Source organism: Coregonus lavaretus (assembly GCF_964263955.1).
Source record: "Coregonus lavaretus genome assembly, chromosome: 3".
NCBI lineage: Eukaryota > Metazoa > Chordata > Actinopteri > Salmoniformes > Salmonidae > Coregonus > Coregonus lavaretus.
The window spans coordinates 55,091,070-55,106,084 of NC_139990.1; the positions used below are offsets into that span (position 1 = coordinate 55,091,070).

The 15,015-nt window shown below is 43.8% G+C and overlaps 2 protein-coding genes across 2 annotated transcripts; one reads left to right on the forward strand and one right to left on the reverse strand.

Annotated features, from left to right (window-relative positions):
* Positions 1–5,148: 5,148 nt before the first annotated feature.
* Positions 5,149–9,145, forward strand: LOC311108058 (histone-lysine N-methyltransferase 2B-like; the record flags this gene model as incomplete). Its single annotated transcript, XM_084150706.1, has 6 exons — positions 5,149–5,152; positions 5,437–5,689; positions 6,387–6,494; positions 6,952–7,035; positions 7,477–7,606; positions 7,806–9,145. The coding sequence occupies 6 exons, from the start codon at positions 5,149–5,151 to the stop codon at positions 8,079–8,081; spliced, it is 855 nt and encodes a 284-aa protein (XP_084006832.1). The 3' UTR covers positions 8,082–9,145.
* Positions 9,146–9,539: 394 nt separating this feature from the next.
* LOC311111027 (IGF-like family receptor 1) lies at positions 9,540–13,806 on the reverse strand. Its single transcript, XM_084153724.1, has 7 exons — positions 13,425–13,806; positions 13,116–13,308; positions 12,926–12,965; positions 12,534–12,654; positions 12,258–12,359; positions 11,953–12,102; positions 9,540–11,219 (listed from the first exon to the last, which is right to left on the reverse strand). The coding sequence occupies exons 1-7, from the start codon at positions 13,531–13,533 to the stop codon at positions 10,897–10,899; spliced, it is 1,038 nt and encodes a 345-aa protein (XP_084009850.1). The 5' UTR covers positions 13,534–13,806; the 3' UTR covers positions 9,540–10,896.
* Between the last annotated feature and the right edge of the window lie 1,209 nt (positions 13,807–15,015).

The window sequence follows — 15,015 nt, forward strand, 5'->3', positions numbered from 1 at the left end:
GTTAGTTCTGTCCTAGGGGTCAAGGTGGTATCTGAGGGAGTGCAGTATGTATCATGTTATGCATGCGCGTGTGTGTGTGCGTGAGCAATGTGTATTACGGGGACCTTATACCAAATTGTAACCTGTATTTCTTTATATACATACAGTTGAAGTCGAAATTATACATACACCTTAGCCGAATACATTTAAACTCAGTTTTTCACAATTGCTGACATTTAATCCTAGTAAATATGTCCTGTCTTAGGTCAGTTAGGATCACCACTTTATTTTGAGAATGTGAAATGTCAGAATAATAGTAGAGAGAATTATTTATTTCAGCTTTAATTTTTTTTCATCACATTCCCAGTGGGTCAGAAATGTACGTACACTCTATTAGTATTTGGTAGCATTGCCTTTAAATTGTTTAACTTGGGTCAAACGTTTCGGGTAGCCTTCCATAAGCTTCCCACAATAAGTTGGGTGAATTTTGGCCCATTCCTCCTGACAGAGCTGGTGTAACTGAGTCAGGTTTGTAGGTCTCCTTGCTCGCACACGCTTTTTCAGTTCTGCCCACAGATTTGCTCTCGTGCTTCTTTCGCGGTCGGCACCTTCGGTGTCGCCGTTGATCCTCTCCCGCCTGGGCTTCTTCCTTCGCCCAGGGTCCTTTACCAGCTAATATCTCCTCCCATGTCCAAAATGTTTTCCCCACCTGTGTACAGGGTGTCTGCTCCTCCTGGCCACGCTGCTTGGTCCGTTGGTGGTGGGATCTTCTGTCACGTTCGTTGATAGAAGGATTGGACCAAGGTGCAGCGTGGTATGCGTACATGTTTAATAATAATAATAAACACTTGACAAAATAATAAAGCAACTGAACGTGAAGTTCTAAAGGCTATACATCAAACAAGCCACACAAACAGAAACAAGATCCCACCACTAAAGGTAGGCAAAATGGCTACCTAAGTATGATCCCCAATCAGAGACAACGATCGACAGCTGCCTCTGATTGGGAACCACACCCGGCCAACATAGAAATACATAACATAGAATTCACACCCTGACCAAACCAACTAGAGAAAACCGGGCTCTCAAGGTCAGGGCGTGACAGTACCCCCCCCCCCCTCCCCCAACCTGACTCATTAGGGGAGGGTCCGGGTGGGCATCCAGCCTCGGTGGCGGCTCCGGCCTCGGGCGCAACGTAGGTATTAACCTCTTCTCCCATCCTGCCTCCCCGTTACACGCCCGGTCCGGTCTGGACCCCAGCGCGATGCTCCCCCTCTCAGTCCTCCCACGATGCACCAAGCCCTGTCTGGACCCTGGTGTGGGAGCCCTTGACCCTGGAGAGGCGTTGACGTCTGCTTCCGGCTCGGCAGTCCTCCCGCGATGCACCAAGTCCTGTCTGGACCCTGGTGTGGGAGGCCCCGATCCTGGAGAGGGGTTGACGTCTGGTTCCGGCTCGGACCCCGGTGGAACAGATGGCTCCGGCATGGGGGAAGAGTAGACGACCGGACCCAGACTAGGCACCGGTGGAGCGGACTGCTCTGGCACTGGAGTGAAGCAGCTGACCGGAGCTGGACTAGGAACCGGTGGAGCGGACTGCTCTGGCACTGGAGTGAAGCAGCTGACCGGAGCTGGACTAAGCACTGGTGGAGCAGACTGCTCTGACACCGGAGTGGAGCAGAGGACCCTCGCTGGAGGTCTGGTGCGTGGATATAGATACTTTTGTACCTGTTTCCTCCAGCATCTTCACAAGGTCCTTTGCTGCTGTTCTGGGATTGATTTGCACTTTTCGCACCAAAGTACGTTCATCTCTAGGAGACAGAACGCCTCTCCTTCCTGAGCGGTATGATGGCTGCGTGGTCCCATGGTGTTTATACTTGCGTACTATTGTTCGTACAGATGAACGTGGTACCTTCAGGCGTTTGGAAATTGCTCCCAAGGATGAACCAGACTTGTGGAGGTCTACAGTCTTGACTGATTTCTTTTGGTTTTCCCATGATGTCAAGCAAAGAGGCACTGAGTTTGAAGGTCTTTAAATACATCCACAGGTACACCTCCAATTGACTCAAATGATGTCAATTAGCCTATCAGAAGCTTCTAAAGCCATGACATCATTTTCTGGAATTTTCCAAGCTGTTTAAAGGCACAGTCAACTTAGTGTTTGTAAACTTCTGACCCACTGGAATTGTGATACAGTGAATTATAAGTGAAATAATCTGTCTGTAAAGAAATGTTGGAAAAATGACTTGTGTCATGCACAAAGTAGATGTCCTAACCGACTTGCCAAAACTATAGTTTGTTAACAAGACATTTGTGGAGTGGTTGAAAAACAAGTTTTAATGACTCCAACCTAAGTGTATGTAAACTTCCGACTTCAACTGTATATAAACTCAGCAAAAAAAGAAACATCCCTTTTGCAGGACCCTTTCTTTCAAAGATAATTCATAAAAATCCAAATAATTTCACAGATCTTCATTGTTCATTGTAAGCGGTTTAAACACTGTTTCCCATGCTTGTTCAATGAACCATAAACAATGAATGAACATGCCCCTGTGGAACGGTCGTTAAGACACTAACAGCTTACAGATGGTAGGCAATTAAGGTCACAATTATGAAAACTTAGGACACTAAAGAGGCCTTTCTACTGACTCTGAAAAACACCAAAAGAAAGATGCCCAGGGTCCCTGCTCATCTGTGTGAACGTGCCTTAGACATGCTGCAAGGAGGCATGAGGACTGCAGATGTGGCCAGGGCAATAAATTGCAATGTCCGTACTGTGAGATGCCTAAGACAGCGCTACAGGGAGACAAGACGGACAGCTGATCGTCCTCGCAGTGGCAGACCATGTGTAACAACACCTGCACAGGATCAGTATATCCGAACATCACACCTGCGGGACAGGTACAGGATGGCAACAACAACTGCCCGGGTTACACAAGGAACGCACAATCCCTCCATCAGTGCTCAGACTGTCCGCAATAGGCTGAGAGAGGCTGGACTGAGGGCTTGTAGGCCTGTTGTAAGGCAGGTCCTCACCAGACATCACCGGCAACAACATCGCCTATGGACACAAACCCACCGTCGCTGGACCAGACAGGACTGGCAAAAAGTGCTCTTCACTGACGAGTCACGGTTTTGTCTCACCAGGGGTGATGGTCGGATTCGCGTTTATCGTCAATGGAATGAGCTTTACACCGAGGCCTGTACTCTGGAGTGGGATCGATTTGGAGGTGGAGGGTCCGTCATGGTCTGGCGCTGTGTGTCACTGCATCATCGGACTGAGCTTGTTGTCATTGCAGGCAACCTCAACGCTGTGCGTTACAGGGAAGACATCCTCCTCCCTCATGTGGTACCCTTCCTGCAGGCTCATCCTGACATGACAATGCCACCAGCCATACTGCTCGTTCTGTGTGTGATTTCCTGCAAGACAGGAATGTCAGTGTTCTGCCATGGCCAGCGAAGAGCCCGGATCTCAATCCCATTGAGCACGTCTAGGACCTGTTGGATCGGAGGGTGAGGGCTAGGGCCATTCCCCCCAGAAATGTCCGGGACCTTGCAGGTGCCTTGCTGGAAGAGTGGGGTAACATCTCACAGCAAGAACTGGCAAATCTGGTGCAGTCCATGAGGAGGAGATGCACTGCAGTACTTAATGCAGCTGGTGGCCACACCAGATACTGACTGTTACGTTTGATTTTTACCTCCCCCCCTTTGTTCAGGGACACATTATTCAATTTCTGTTGGTCACATGTCTGTGGAACTTGTTCAGTTTATGTCTCAGTTGTTGAATCTTGTTATGTTCATACAAATATTTACACATGTTAAGTTTGCTGAAAATAAACGCAGTTGACAGTGAGAGGACGTTTCTTTTTTTGCTGAGTTTACATACACTACCAGTCAAACGTTTTAGAACACCTACTCATTCAATGGTTTTTCTTAATTTTTTACTATTTTCTACATTGTAGAATAATAGTGAAGACATCAAAACTATGAAATAACAAATACGGAATAATTTAGTAACCAAAAAATTGTTAAACAAACCAAAATATATTTATATTTGAGATTCTTCAAATAGCCACTGTTTGCCTTGATGACAGCTTTGCACACTCTTGGCCTTCTTTCAACCAGCTTAACCTGGAATGATTTTCCAGCAGTCTTGAAGGAATTCCCACATATGATGACCACTTGTTGGCTGCTTTTCCTTCACTCTGCGGTCCGACTCATTCCAAACCATCTCAATTTGGTTGAGGTCGGGGGATTGTGGATGCCAGGTCTTCTGATGCAGCACTACATCACTCTCCTTCTTGGTAGAATAATGGCACGTAACTCATGTTTCCAGTGTGGGCCTCATCTCCTTAGTGTCAATAAGATCACGTCTGGCTATTTTTAACCTTATGCTTAACTCTACCACTCCCTACTAGTATAACACATAACCTATAGTATGATATGGCACATGGAACAAGGCGTTTTACTCCTGAAATAGAACTGTCAATAGGCTATGTAGAGGTCAGTAACTATAAAGAGCAGGTCATGCATAGTAACCTTTTTTGAAGTTATAACTGAGATTGGTAAATGAGTGGTGGCGGTTATGGCAATCTACAATACAGCTCCTAGTTTGCAGGATGCTCTCCAATTGTCATCACTGCATTTCTGTCCTAACAGAAGTGTGTATCTGATACAGTGAGTGATATACAGCCTGTATCCAGTCGATTTCAGTGTTTTCTTTTGTTGTATTCCTCACAGGCCAGGGCCTTGGGACCGCCTGGCTATACCTCGATTAGGGGGGGACATGGGTAAACAACAGAACTGGGACACAGTGGGCCGCAGTGCCCTGACTGACTGGAACAAATACTCAGGTACTTATGTGTAATGGTGCCGTATGAACAGTATGTCTGTATGACGATGACTTGGATTATGATGACTGATACTTCTTATACCTGTACTCTGTAAACATGTCTGCCTGATTTGAAAATACCCTGAGGTATTTCCATCCTGTCAGGTGCTGTATCGTGCTCAGATGATGAGCTGCTGCCCTCAGACGAGGACGATGAGTGCCCCCCCAGCCGAGACCAGCCCTACCTCTGCTTTGAAATCAAAGCGACGACGGCTTCAGTGTAAAGGCAGACAGCATAGAGGGTGAGGTTTCAGGGAGGGAAGAGCAAATAAATAGACTTCATGTGTCTGTTATCTGTAGAGTGTTCATTTATAAATAATTGCGTTACCCAATTCTCAAGGCAATGATTTCTGCACAAATACCCACTATTTCTACATATGACTCAACATACGATTTTGAAATATACTTGTTCTCGTACTTGGCTAGAATGAACTTCTCTTGTGTAATAAACCATCTAGCAGTAAATGTAGGCTAGTTTCCATATGTATTACATTTGTGTGTTATCCTGTGTTACTCATACCTTACACTTCTCTCTCTTCATTCCTCTTCCCTCTCCTTTCCCTCATCAGTGGCCTGGAGGGCAGCGATAGACTGTGTCCAAGCGGCGCGGCCGGGGGCCAGGCTGAGGCAGCTGTCCTTCTCTGGGATGACAGGTGCCCGTATGCTGGGCCTGCTCCACGACACGGTGGTCTTCCTGGTGGAGCAGCTCCAGGGGGCCGGCCGCTGCCATAGCCACGCCTTCCGCTTCTTTAAACAGATCAGTCAAGAGGAGGACCTTCCTGTCAACCCCTCCGGCTGCGCCAGCTCCGAGGTCTACCTCAGGTCAGTGTCCTGGTGTTCTGTCCACTACAGGGGCCCTGGAAGTTAAATATAGAAATAGAAGGAAAGTCATTATTTTGGAATGTAATCTGGAAATTGAGTTTGAGTTGTCTTACAGATTCATCTTACATATCTTGTAAACATTTCACCAATACTTCCTAGGTATCATGAGTCGTAGATTGGAAGAAGTTTAATAAATAAAAACGTATTCATTTGGAAATTTCTGAGAATTGGTGAATAACTACAAGTTTAATGGTGGGAACAGGTATTACTTTGTCCTTACCTTGCAGTTGGTCAACCCATACCACTAAAGTCTAGCAAATCTCTAGAGAATCTGGGTTTTCCCCTCTGTAGGTGGTTTTCAACCTCAAAGTGGAAGCTAGACTCTCTGTGTGGAATATTGGTGAAATATCTGTTTTGAATGTAGACAGCTGTTAGGTTTAGAGGAACAATGGATGTGTCTGTGTCTGGCTGTGTTTCTATGTGAGTATCATCTCCACCTCCACAGTCGGAGTAGGCTAGAAATAAGACCTGTATGACGTCTATGCTGCTCCATTCATTAACATATGAAGAATGTGTGGGTGATGTGCACATCCCAAATTCTACACCAGTGCTGGGCAAAAAAAAACTATGATAAAGAAAGTTAAGCCTGCATACTGTAAAATTTTACGTAACACCTTGTTCCTGTCTTCTTTTACAGGAAGTCCACCTTCGACATGTTCAACTTCCTGGCTTCCCAGCACCGCCAGCTCCCTGACATCAACCCCTACGATGAGGAGGAGGATGAAGTCCCACTCAAATCCACAAGGTCAGATTATAGAGTTATTGTATGCTGGTAATCACAAAGGAAGCTAGCTTAATGCTAACATCTTAAAAAAGGAAACTGGCTTAAATATTGCAGGAGCTAGTCCATGAAAGATCTTGTCCAGCGGAACATTCTTAGAACTTGTCGTACATTCCTTTAAAAACCAACTTTCACATCAACAAATGATCCACTTATAAGTTGGTAGACATAACATATCAATGTATTAATTCAGACTGATGAGTAACAAAGGAGCCAGCTATACAACTACAGGTTTCCACAATCGTTTTATAGCTGTGACTTAACCATTCTGTCATTTCTGTAACTACCTCCCCCTAACAAGCAACGTTAAAAATGTGTTCTACCCTCTTATAGCTTTGAGTCTTTAGAGACTCATCTCAGAGTTCAACCTGAAAGGTCAGAAGCACATCGTCATCTTCTCTGCTTATCCCTTTTCTCCTAGACGTGCCACTAGCTTGGAGGTCCCGATGGCCATGCGCTTCAGACATCTGGAGAGGACATCTAAGGAGGCTGTTGGCGTGTACAGGTCAGCACACAACTAGTCCTGGTCCCCCCTGAGGGGCTGAGGACAAAGCCAATACTATGGACAGAGCCTGTGACTATGATCATGATTCTGGGCTAAAGAGCTAATGTGTTTCTCAGTGGGGGGCCAACTGACCCCACAATAGGTCAGTTGCGGCCTGTCTGGACAGGAAGCCATCACTGTGGTTCTCTACAGCTGTCACAGCAAACTAGGGACAGAGGCATGGTTTATATTTCCTGCTTCTCCCTTTTTAAGTCCCCCTCAAGAAGCGTCATAGTGAAGTCTGTTATTCTGCTGCAAAATGAGTAACATGAATTCCCATTAACTCAGGATCAGATAAAAATCTGATCCTTTGCATCATTTTAATAGCCAAGGAGATTAGCTATGGAAACTTTTGTTCATGCTTGAGCCTCTTCTGACATCTCGCTCTGATCTCTGGTGTAGGTCTGCTATCCACGGGCGAGGTCTGTTCTGCAAGAGGAACATCGACGCTCAGGAGATGGTCATCGAGTATGCTGGCATCGTCATTCGCTCAGTGCTCACAGACAAGCGGGAGAAGTACTACGATGGCAAGGTGAGATCAATCAGTTCAGAGTGTGGTTGAGGAGACAGCATAAACCCTATGGTTCGTCCCAACGAGACCTTGGTTGGTGGACTTTTTAAAGATCCACTAATTCTGGGCATGAATGAATAAATATTATTGATACCAACATAATACATGTTCCTTAAACTAAAACTAAGTCCCCTGTCTCTTTTCCCTGCTTCCTCCACAGGGTATTGGCTGCTACATGTTCCGTATCGATGACTTTGACGTTGTGGACGCCACCATGCACGGCAATGCAGCGCGCTTCATCAACCACTCATGCGAGCCCAACTGCTACTCACGCGTCATCAACGTGGAGGGCCAGAAGCACATCGTCATCTTCGCCCTGCGCAAGATCTACCGGGGCGAGGAGCTCACCTACGACTACAAGTTTCCCATCGAAGACCCAGCAAGCAAGCTCAACTGCAACTGCGGGGCCCGGAAATGTAGACGCTTTCTCAACTAGGGGCAGGAGGAGGACGTGGGACTGCCACAGTCCCTGCAGGGGGAACAAGGCACTAGGGGAGGGGGGTGAGAGACCAGAGGCAACAGGGAAAAACAACAGAGGTTAAAAGCCTTAAATTAAGGTTTTACTGGGTTGGGAGGTGGGGAGGAGAAAATACATGAGAGGATGAGCCACTACGACGAGACTGGGAGAAGAACCAGGACCAGGAGATGGAAAGCAAGAGGGAAGAGGAGAGCCGCACAGGGACATGCATCCATAAGCTCACATTGACTCCTAACCAATATGCATCTGCCAGAGGTTTGGCAAGTTCACAACAGGAGAGGGCGGAAGTAGCTACCGTTAGAGTGTGGGTTTTTTCTTGAGAACAGGATACTGAACGCTGCAGACATCTGTTGTGGTTATGCTGGTTCTATGTTACATGAAGGTATTTTCCTTGATGCATAACGGCAAGCCCTTTCTGTTGAAATAAGGGTGGACCAGAAAAGCTAGACTTGGAGTGATTCCTTATCTTTTTGTGTGTGTGTGTGTGTGGGGGGGGTTTAATTTCGACACCCATAATCATGTTGGTTCCATCCTCTCTAGTCGATCCCTTAGCCATATCTCCATCTTTACTTGATCCTTTAATCATTGTTTTATTTATTTGAAATTATATTTCACAGTGCTCATCATGCATCAGGTTGTACATATTTGCTTTGCGTTGACTGTTCAGAGAACCATGGTGCTATTAAGATACGATGGGCCATAGGTTTGGAGGCTCCAAGGTCAGAGACCCTGCAAATAATACATATTTTTCTATCCACTCTCCACTCCCCTCTCACACAGACTGGGGAAGGGACCTCCATTATGTTCAGTTAAACGGTTAGATAACGGTTAGTGTCACCCTTAAAGAGAGTTTGCTGCAGCTAAATCATATCTTTAAGAACTTTCCCTTCACCATTTTTGTATGTAGCAAACACTACCCAATCCAAGAGTGACGAGTTTAGCTGGAAACCTCAGTGTGTCTTTTTTTATGTTAAAATTTATTTTATTACTATCATGGCAAATGCTGATTTCCTTTTGCAATAATATTAGGCCTACATCTTTGCTGCGCTACAGTTGCACATCTTTAGTGAACTAACAACATCCAGACTCCCTATTTTTCAACATTCAGTGGAGTTAACAAAGTACTGACTTTGACATTCTCTGACATTCTCTGCAATCCACAAAGGGTGGAACACTGTCCAAGTTACACCACTAAGAGATGCATTATAAACTCTATATATACCCGACTGTGTGGACTGACAGCACCCCTGTGCGCTGAAGATCTCAAGCATAGTGTTAGGCCAGTACTTTACTGTAAGTTGCTCAGTAGGATGGCTTTAAGAGAGAATCATGTCTTTATGTAAAACCTAGATAGGGAGAGAATGCACTCAGCACCTTAACGTTTGCTGTCGTGCAACTTTAGACAATGCTGTCAGTCAGTTCAGTCAGACGTATTAGGAAATCAAATCTACACACTGTTGTTCACATATTTACAATAAGAGATTGCTTGAGCTCTAGAATAGTTGTATTTATTCATGTTTCTGTTCAGATTTTGGACTGGTGAAACTAGCTGTGCTTTGTATAAATGGTGGTGGTCTTGTGGGAAATCTTCCTCCCCTCGTTTCCTCTTCTTTCTTTTATTTTAACCTTGATGTTTGAGGACAGTTGTGTATTGCATTTCAGCCTTTACACAAGACATTGTTCTAAAGCAGGTCTTTTTTTAATTGTTTTTTTTTAATTGTATTTCTTTGTTCTGGTAGAATTTTCATGGAGAGAGTACAGCAGGCCTTAGTATTCGGCAGGCCTTATAACAGGAGAATATCAAGCATACGAGTCCACGCTATTCTTCCCATCTGCGTACTACAGAGAACCCTTCAAGCTAAAGATAATATTCTAAAGGAAATGAGCACTGTCCTTTTGGAATTTTAATACCCAGTAAGGAAGATCTTAAGCCCGCCTGCCTGCGCGACCAATCGGTGAGATGGAGCCTGTATTCCCATGTGTCAATCATCTAACACCCTTAGCAGAGTTTGCCAATAACAGGATGCATCTGGACTTTAGGGATACAACTATCCTTAACCTAGCTTCCTTTTCTGCTGAAAACTGGATGTGGGAACATCAATCAGAGCAGTACGTTTCTCTATGCCCACTCCACTCCCCAACCTCTTGCCAGGATTCTACCTCAGTTGTTCTGAACGATGTTAAAGAATACTAATGCAAAAAAGAGGATGATAATATAATAAGAGTAACTTGGTTTTAATGTCCTGCAGAGCTGGCCTGTGTGTTCGATGAAGCATTGAAAGCACTAGTTGGAAACCTGAAGTTACCATGACGACCTCTCCCAGAACTGGTTCAGAAAGCTGTATGTTCTATATGGTAGGGTTATTTTAAAGTATAACAAAGTGTAAAATACATAAAAACTAGAAAATATGTGTGAACTTGTCTTTGTTACCTTGTACAAATAAACCCTGAGTTTGTAAATAATTGTATACATATTTCTAAACCCGTTTAATTTTTCTATGCACTTTTTTTATTTATAATGTTATTTGCTTAATAAAGATGTGAAGATGTTTGAACAAATCAGACTTGGTCATTTGAAAAGTGAATTAAACAACAAATGCAGATATTACATTAATTTCTGTATAAATACAGCAATATCATTGGTTGGTGATAATACATTTTATATAAGATGATAATGATTAGGTGGCCATGATTGTGTGAGGGCCAGGTTGGGAACTTGGCCGGGACACTGGGGTTAACATATTTTCCAGACCCAACACAGAACACACTCAGACTAGACAACCTTAAGCAAGGTGAGCTTGGTGAGCACTGCTACTGCATCGTTCCGGTCCATCTCTCTCAGGTGCCTGGCCAGGTGGCCTACAGTCCACTCTGGATGCTTGGTGGTGACCCCCTCCAGCACGGCCCTCAGGGGGCTCTTACTGTCCCTCAGGGAGTAGGTGTAGGTGATCCAGGTGGCGGGGAAGGAGCAGCGAGATGCTAGGTGGCTGGTGTTCTTCACCCCAGGGCTCTCCGGGTCCAGCAGAATCACAAGCTCCTCTAGAACATCCAAGTTGTCCAGAACCGTCTGCAGTGGCGCCGACTCGAGGTCAGGACCTGGTGAGACAAGGGGAGGGTAGAAGCTGTTTAGAAGCCTCTTGGACCTAGACTTCAACCATTTTCTGTCCTGCTAAGCATTCAAAATGTAACGAGGACTTTTGGGTGTCAGCGAAAATTTTTGGAGTAAAAAGTAGATTATTTTCTTTAGGAATGTAGTGAAGTAAAAGTAAAAGTTGTCAAAAACATAAATATTAAAGTACAAATACCCCCCAAAACTACTTAAGTAGTACTTTAAAGTATTTTTTTCTTAAGTACTTTACACCACTGGTTATGCTCGACCCACTCCGTTTTCCACCTCAAAACACCAGAAAATTGCCAAAAAGAGTAGAACCAGCTCACCTGCTTTTACACTATGATTTTATTTTTAGATGTTCATTGTTTCTTTTGAAACAATTATTTTAAAAGGAATAGTTTGAAGTCTTTATCAATTGAAAGAACTGATTTCTTGAATTATCTATGTGGTCTATATTAAAGGGCACTGAATTTAATATAACAGGCTTAAAATTAAAAATGGGGCACAATTCCTACTTAAAATATAAAAGAGACACAAAAGGGACCCATTTTGTGGAACCACAAAAATGTCAATGGGAGATTTGTGCTGAAAATCGAGTTGCGTGCTAAAACCTTGAGCCTTTTTGCAACTTATGGAACAGTAGTGATGTAGAGGTACTAGTAATACCAATGAACAGCAGACTGGTAGTTATATTAGTAATAGCACTTGATAACTCACTCAAAAGGTCCTCTAGGCTCCTGGTCTCTGACTGTAGGAGAGAAACCTCTGCTCTCTTACTGCTCCGTGACTGTTGGTTGGTATACAGGATATTGTCTGATGGGAGGCAGTCTTTAAGGCTGACCTTGAAGCACAGCGTATTCTCCTTATCTGTGTCAAACCACAACCATTCAAAAACAGGACAGGAAAAAAGTAAATGGTAGAGTTAAAGCGGTTTTAAGCAAACATGTCAAACCAGATGGTCTGTCATGAGCATGACTGTCTGACTTTTTTTAATTCTCCCTAATGCTCATCATTCTGCTCACCTCTGCTGCAAAAGGCTCTTGATCTTCTCCTTCTCTTCTTAATATAGATGAATAAGAGAAATGCAAGTACAGAGAAAACCAAGATGACAGTAAGCACTATCCCTGAAAGAACACAGAGGACCGTGGCAATGAGTAGTTAAAGACATATTCAGCAGTATCCTAACAAAGGCAGTTTAGTCATCTTTTTGAACGGTGAAGAACTGGTATTATCAAACTCAGTACCTTCTAAAATGACTTTTAAAATGGCTCAGATTTGGGGGTTGGGTTGTAACTTACATGCAGTCTGATGGTTGACATGTGAATCACCATGTAATCTCAGATTATTGTGTTTGGCTGTGGTGGGATTTGATGTTGACACTTGGACCCTTAACGTTGTTGACCGTTGGACCTGTTGAGTCTGAAATTGATGTGAAGTCAACATATTAACTCTGTCATTCCTAATTTAATACGTTTGTTTTGTTTGCTCATTGCCCTATTGGGAAGACATTGACCAAAATTGACAACATTTGTGAATACATAGCTTCCCTGGGTCACTGTTGTTGATGTAGTTTGGGTCTACAGAAGAATAACAGCCATGATAAATTTGAGAGTGGTCTTCACAAAGACTACCACACAAATGCTTATAATTAAATAGCATAATCAGCTTCATCATCATAGATGAAACTCACCGTGGTACTCAGGGCTCCTTTCCAACAGCCTGTCTGGTCCCTAGACATAGGGTTTACAGTTAAACATGTTACTCAGACAACCAAGAACCCATAGTTTAAGCACCAGATTGAAAACAAACGGGCATCCTTTCTTTTCCTATCAAAATGTTAAGTTACCCTATCCCAGACAGAATTTGCGCTCTCCTCTCACCTCGCTCCGCAGCATTGCGTGTCTGTAGTTGCGTTGCATTCTGACAGCTTTTGATGGATTGGAGGGCAGCTAGAACAGGTTTGGCATTTCACGAAGCTCCCGTTATTGAAGGTCAGTGCGGCACACGATCGATACGGTGGTTCCGATCTTCCCCCATCATCATGCATGCCACAGTTTGGACTAAATTCGTACCCTGGTCGAAAACAAGATTTGTTTGTAGACTACAAGTGCGCGCTGTACACGGAAAAACGTAGCAACATCGAAACTTGATTTCAAATAAAGATAATCTTTGCAGCATGTCGAGCTCACCTGGTCGAATCCGATGATTTGGATGTTGATGACATGGCACACATTTATTTATGAATTCATCCCAATATGTATCCAAGTCATGAGAGCAATTATTAGAATAGTGGCCCATTTCGTTAACAGATGTATAGAATAGACTAGGTAGGCTACAGTGCTATTTGCTAGTAAAAATAAAAGTTGCTGAATGCAGGGTCGGCGTTATGAACCGCCCTTAGGGGGCCGGGCATGGCCCGCCCTACCGTACCTTGCCCATCCAAATAAAATATTGAAATATTGAGATCATTTATTTCACCGACATGCACGCCGAAAGTTAAAGCATCGTATCAAGCGAAACAGTGCCCCTCTATCTCAGTATGTGTAGACCATGTATCTGATGCTGTCTGCACGAAAAGTGTATCTAGATACATTGACTTCAATACAAAACCTAGGAGGCTTGTGGTTCTGACCCCCTTCCATAGATTTACACAGTAATTATGATAACTTCCGGAGTACATACTCCAACCTAGCAGAGCTCTTGCAGCATGAACTGACATGTTGTCCTCCCAATCAAAGGAGAAAGAAGCTAGTACTGAAAGCATAAGCTACAGCTAGCTAGCACTGCAGTGCATCAAGTGTGGTGAATAGTTGACTCAAAGAGAGCGAAATACAAAAATGGAACAGTTTTGAACAAATTAATTTCTTCCAAAATTAAGGAGAAGCAAGAGAGAGAGCTAGCTATATTTGGTTGTATTCTTTTAAACTTTCACGTTCACTTAGCTTGCAAATACAGCTAGCTAGTTTAGCCTACTCAAACACATGGCTCAAACAGAGAGGGATGCTATGTTAGCTAGCTGGCTATGGCTATCCAACACTGGAACTCTTCCAAGTCAAGGTAAGCTTTTGGTTGTATTCATTTATTGCCACCGGGGCCCACCGGTGTAACTGCTAAACTTGCTGCTGGCTACACTGTACTGCATGATTATAGTGTGTTTACTAACAAGTTAGTTCTAGTAACTATGTTGACTATGGTGTTAAAATGATGACAACGATGACTAGCCTAAACCTATCGATGTTACATTGAGCTGGGTGAATAGAATATGAATGACAGTCATCCAATATGCTGTAATAGAAATAAGGCCATGTTCATGAAAATATATATTGTCATCTCTCATCTTAAACGGCACTGACAGCCACTGTTTAAAAGTTGCATAAAGGTAAATGTGTGTATTGGGTTCGCATGAATCTCAGGTGTGATGTCCTGCTCATCATGTGACCAACCAGACTAATGGATAGTATAAGCAAGCACGTCTGCCTGGACAGACAGACAGACAGACGCACTGACCGATGGTCGACGCCTTGACTGGGATGGAGTGTAGGCCGACCTGGCTACCTTTACCTTGAGTTCGGAGTATCAACATTTCATGAGGCAAGTCATATATAATATGTATTTTTCATCAGACTACATTTAATTTTTTGTTAAAATTTTGTAGTGCATTTTCTGAATGACTAATAGTTCAACTAGTTTGCAAATGTTGTTTGTGTTTCCTTGTGCTGAGGGGTTTAAATGATTAATTCTTCTGAAAGAACAACCTCATTCACTTCCCCTCTAAATAAA

What these genes read in the sequence shown, in the direction of transcription:
- LOC311111027 (XM_084153724.1), bottom strand. Translation starts at nt 13,533, where the DNA reads ATGGGCCACTATTCTAATAATTGCTCTCATGACTTGGATACATATTGG. An exon ending in ACGCAATGCTGCGGAGCGAG is followed by an intron (nt 12,966 to 13,115) that starts GTGAGAGGAGAG and finishes CCCTATGTCTAG; the next exon opens with GGACCAGACAGGCTGTTGGA. An exon ending in AAGGAGCCCTGAGTACCACG is followed by an intron (nt 12,655 to 12,925) that starts GTGAGTTTCATC and finishes CATCAATTTCAG; the next exon opens with ACTCAACAGGTCCAACGGTC.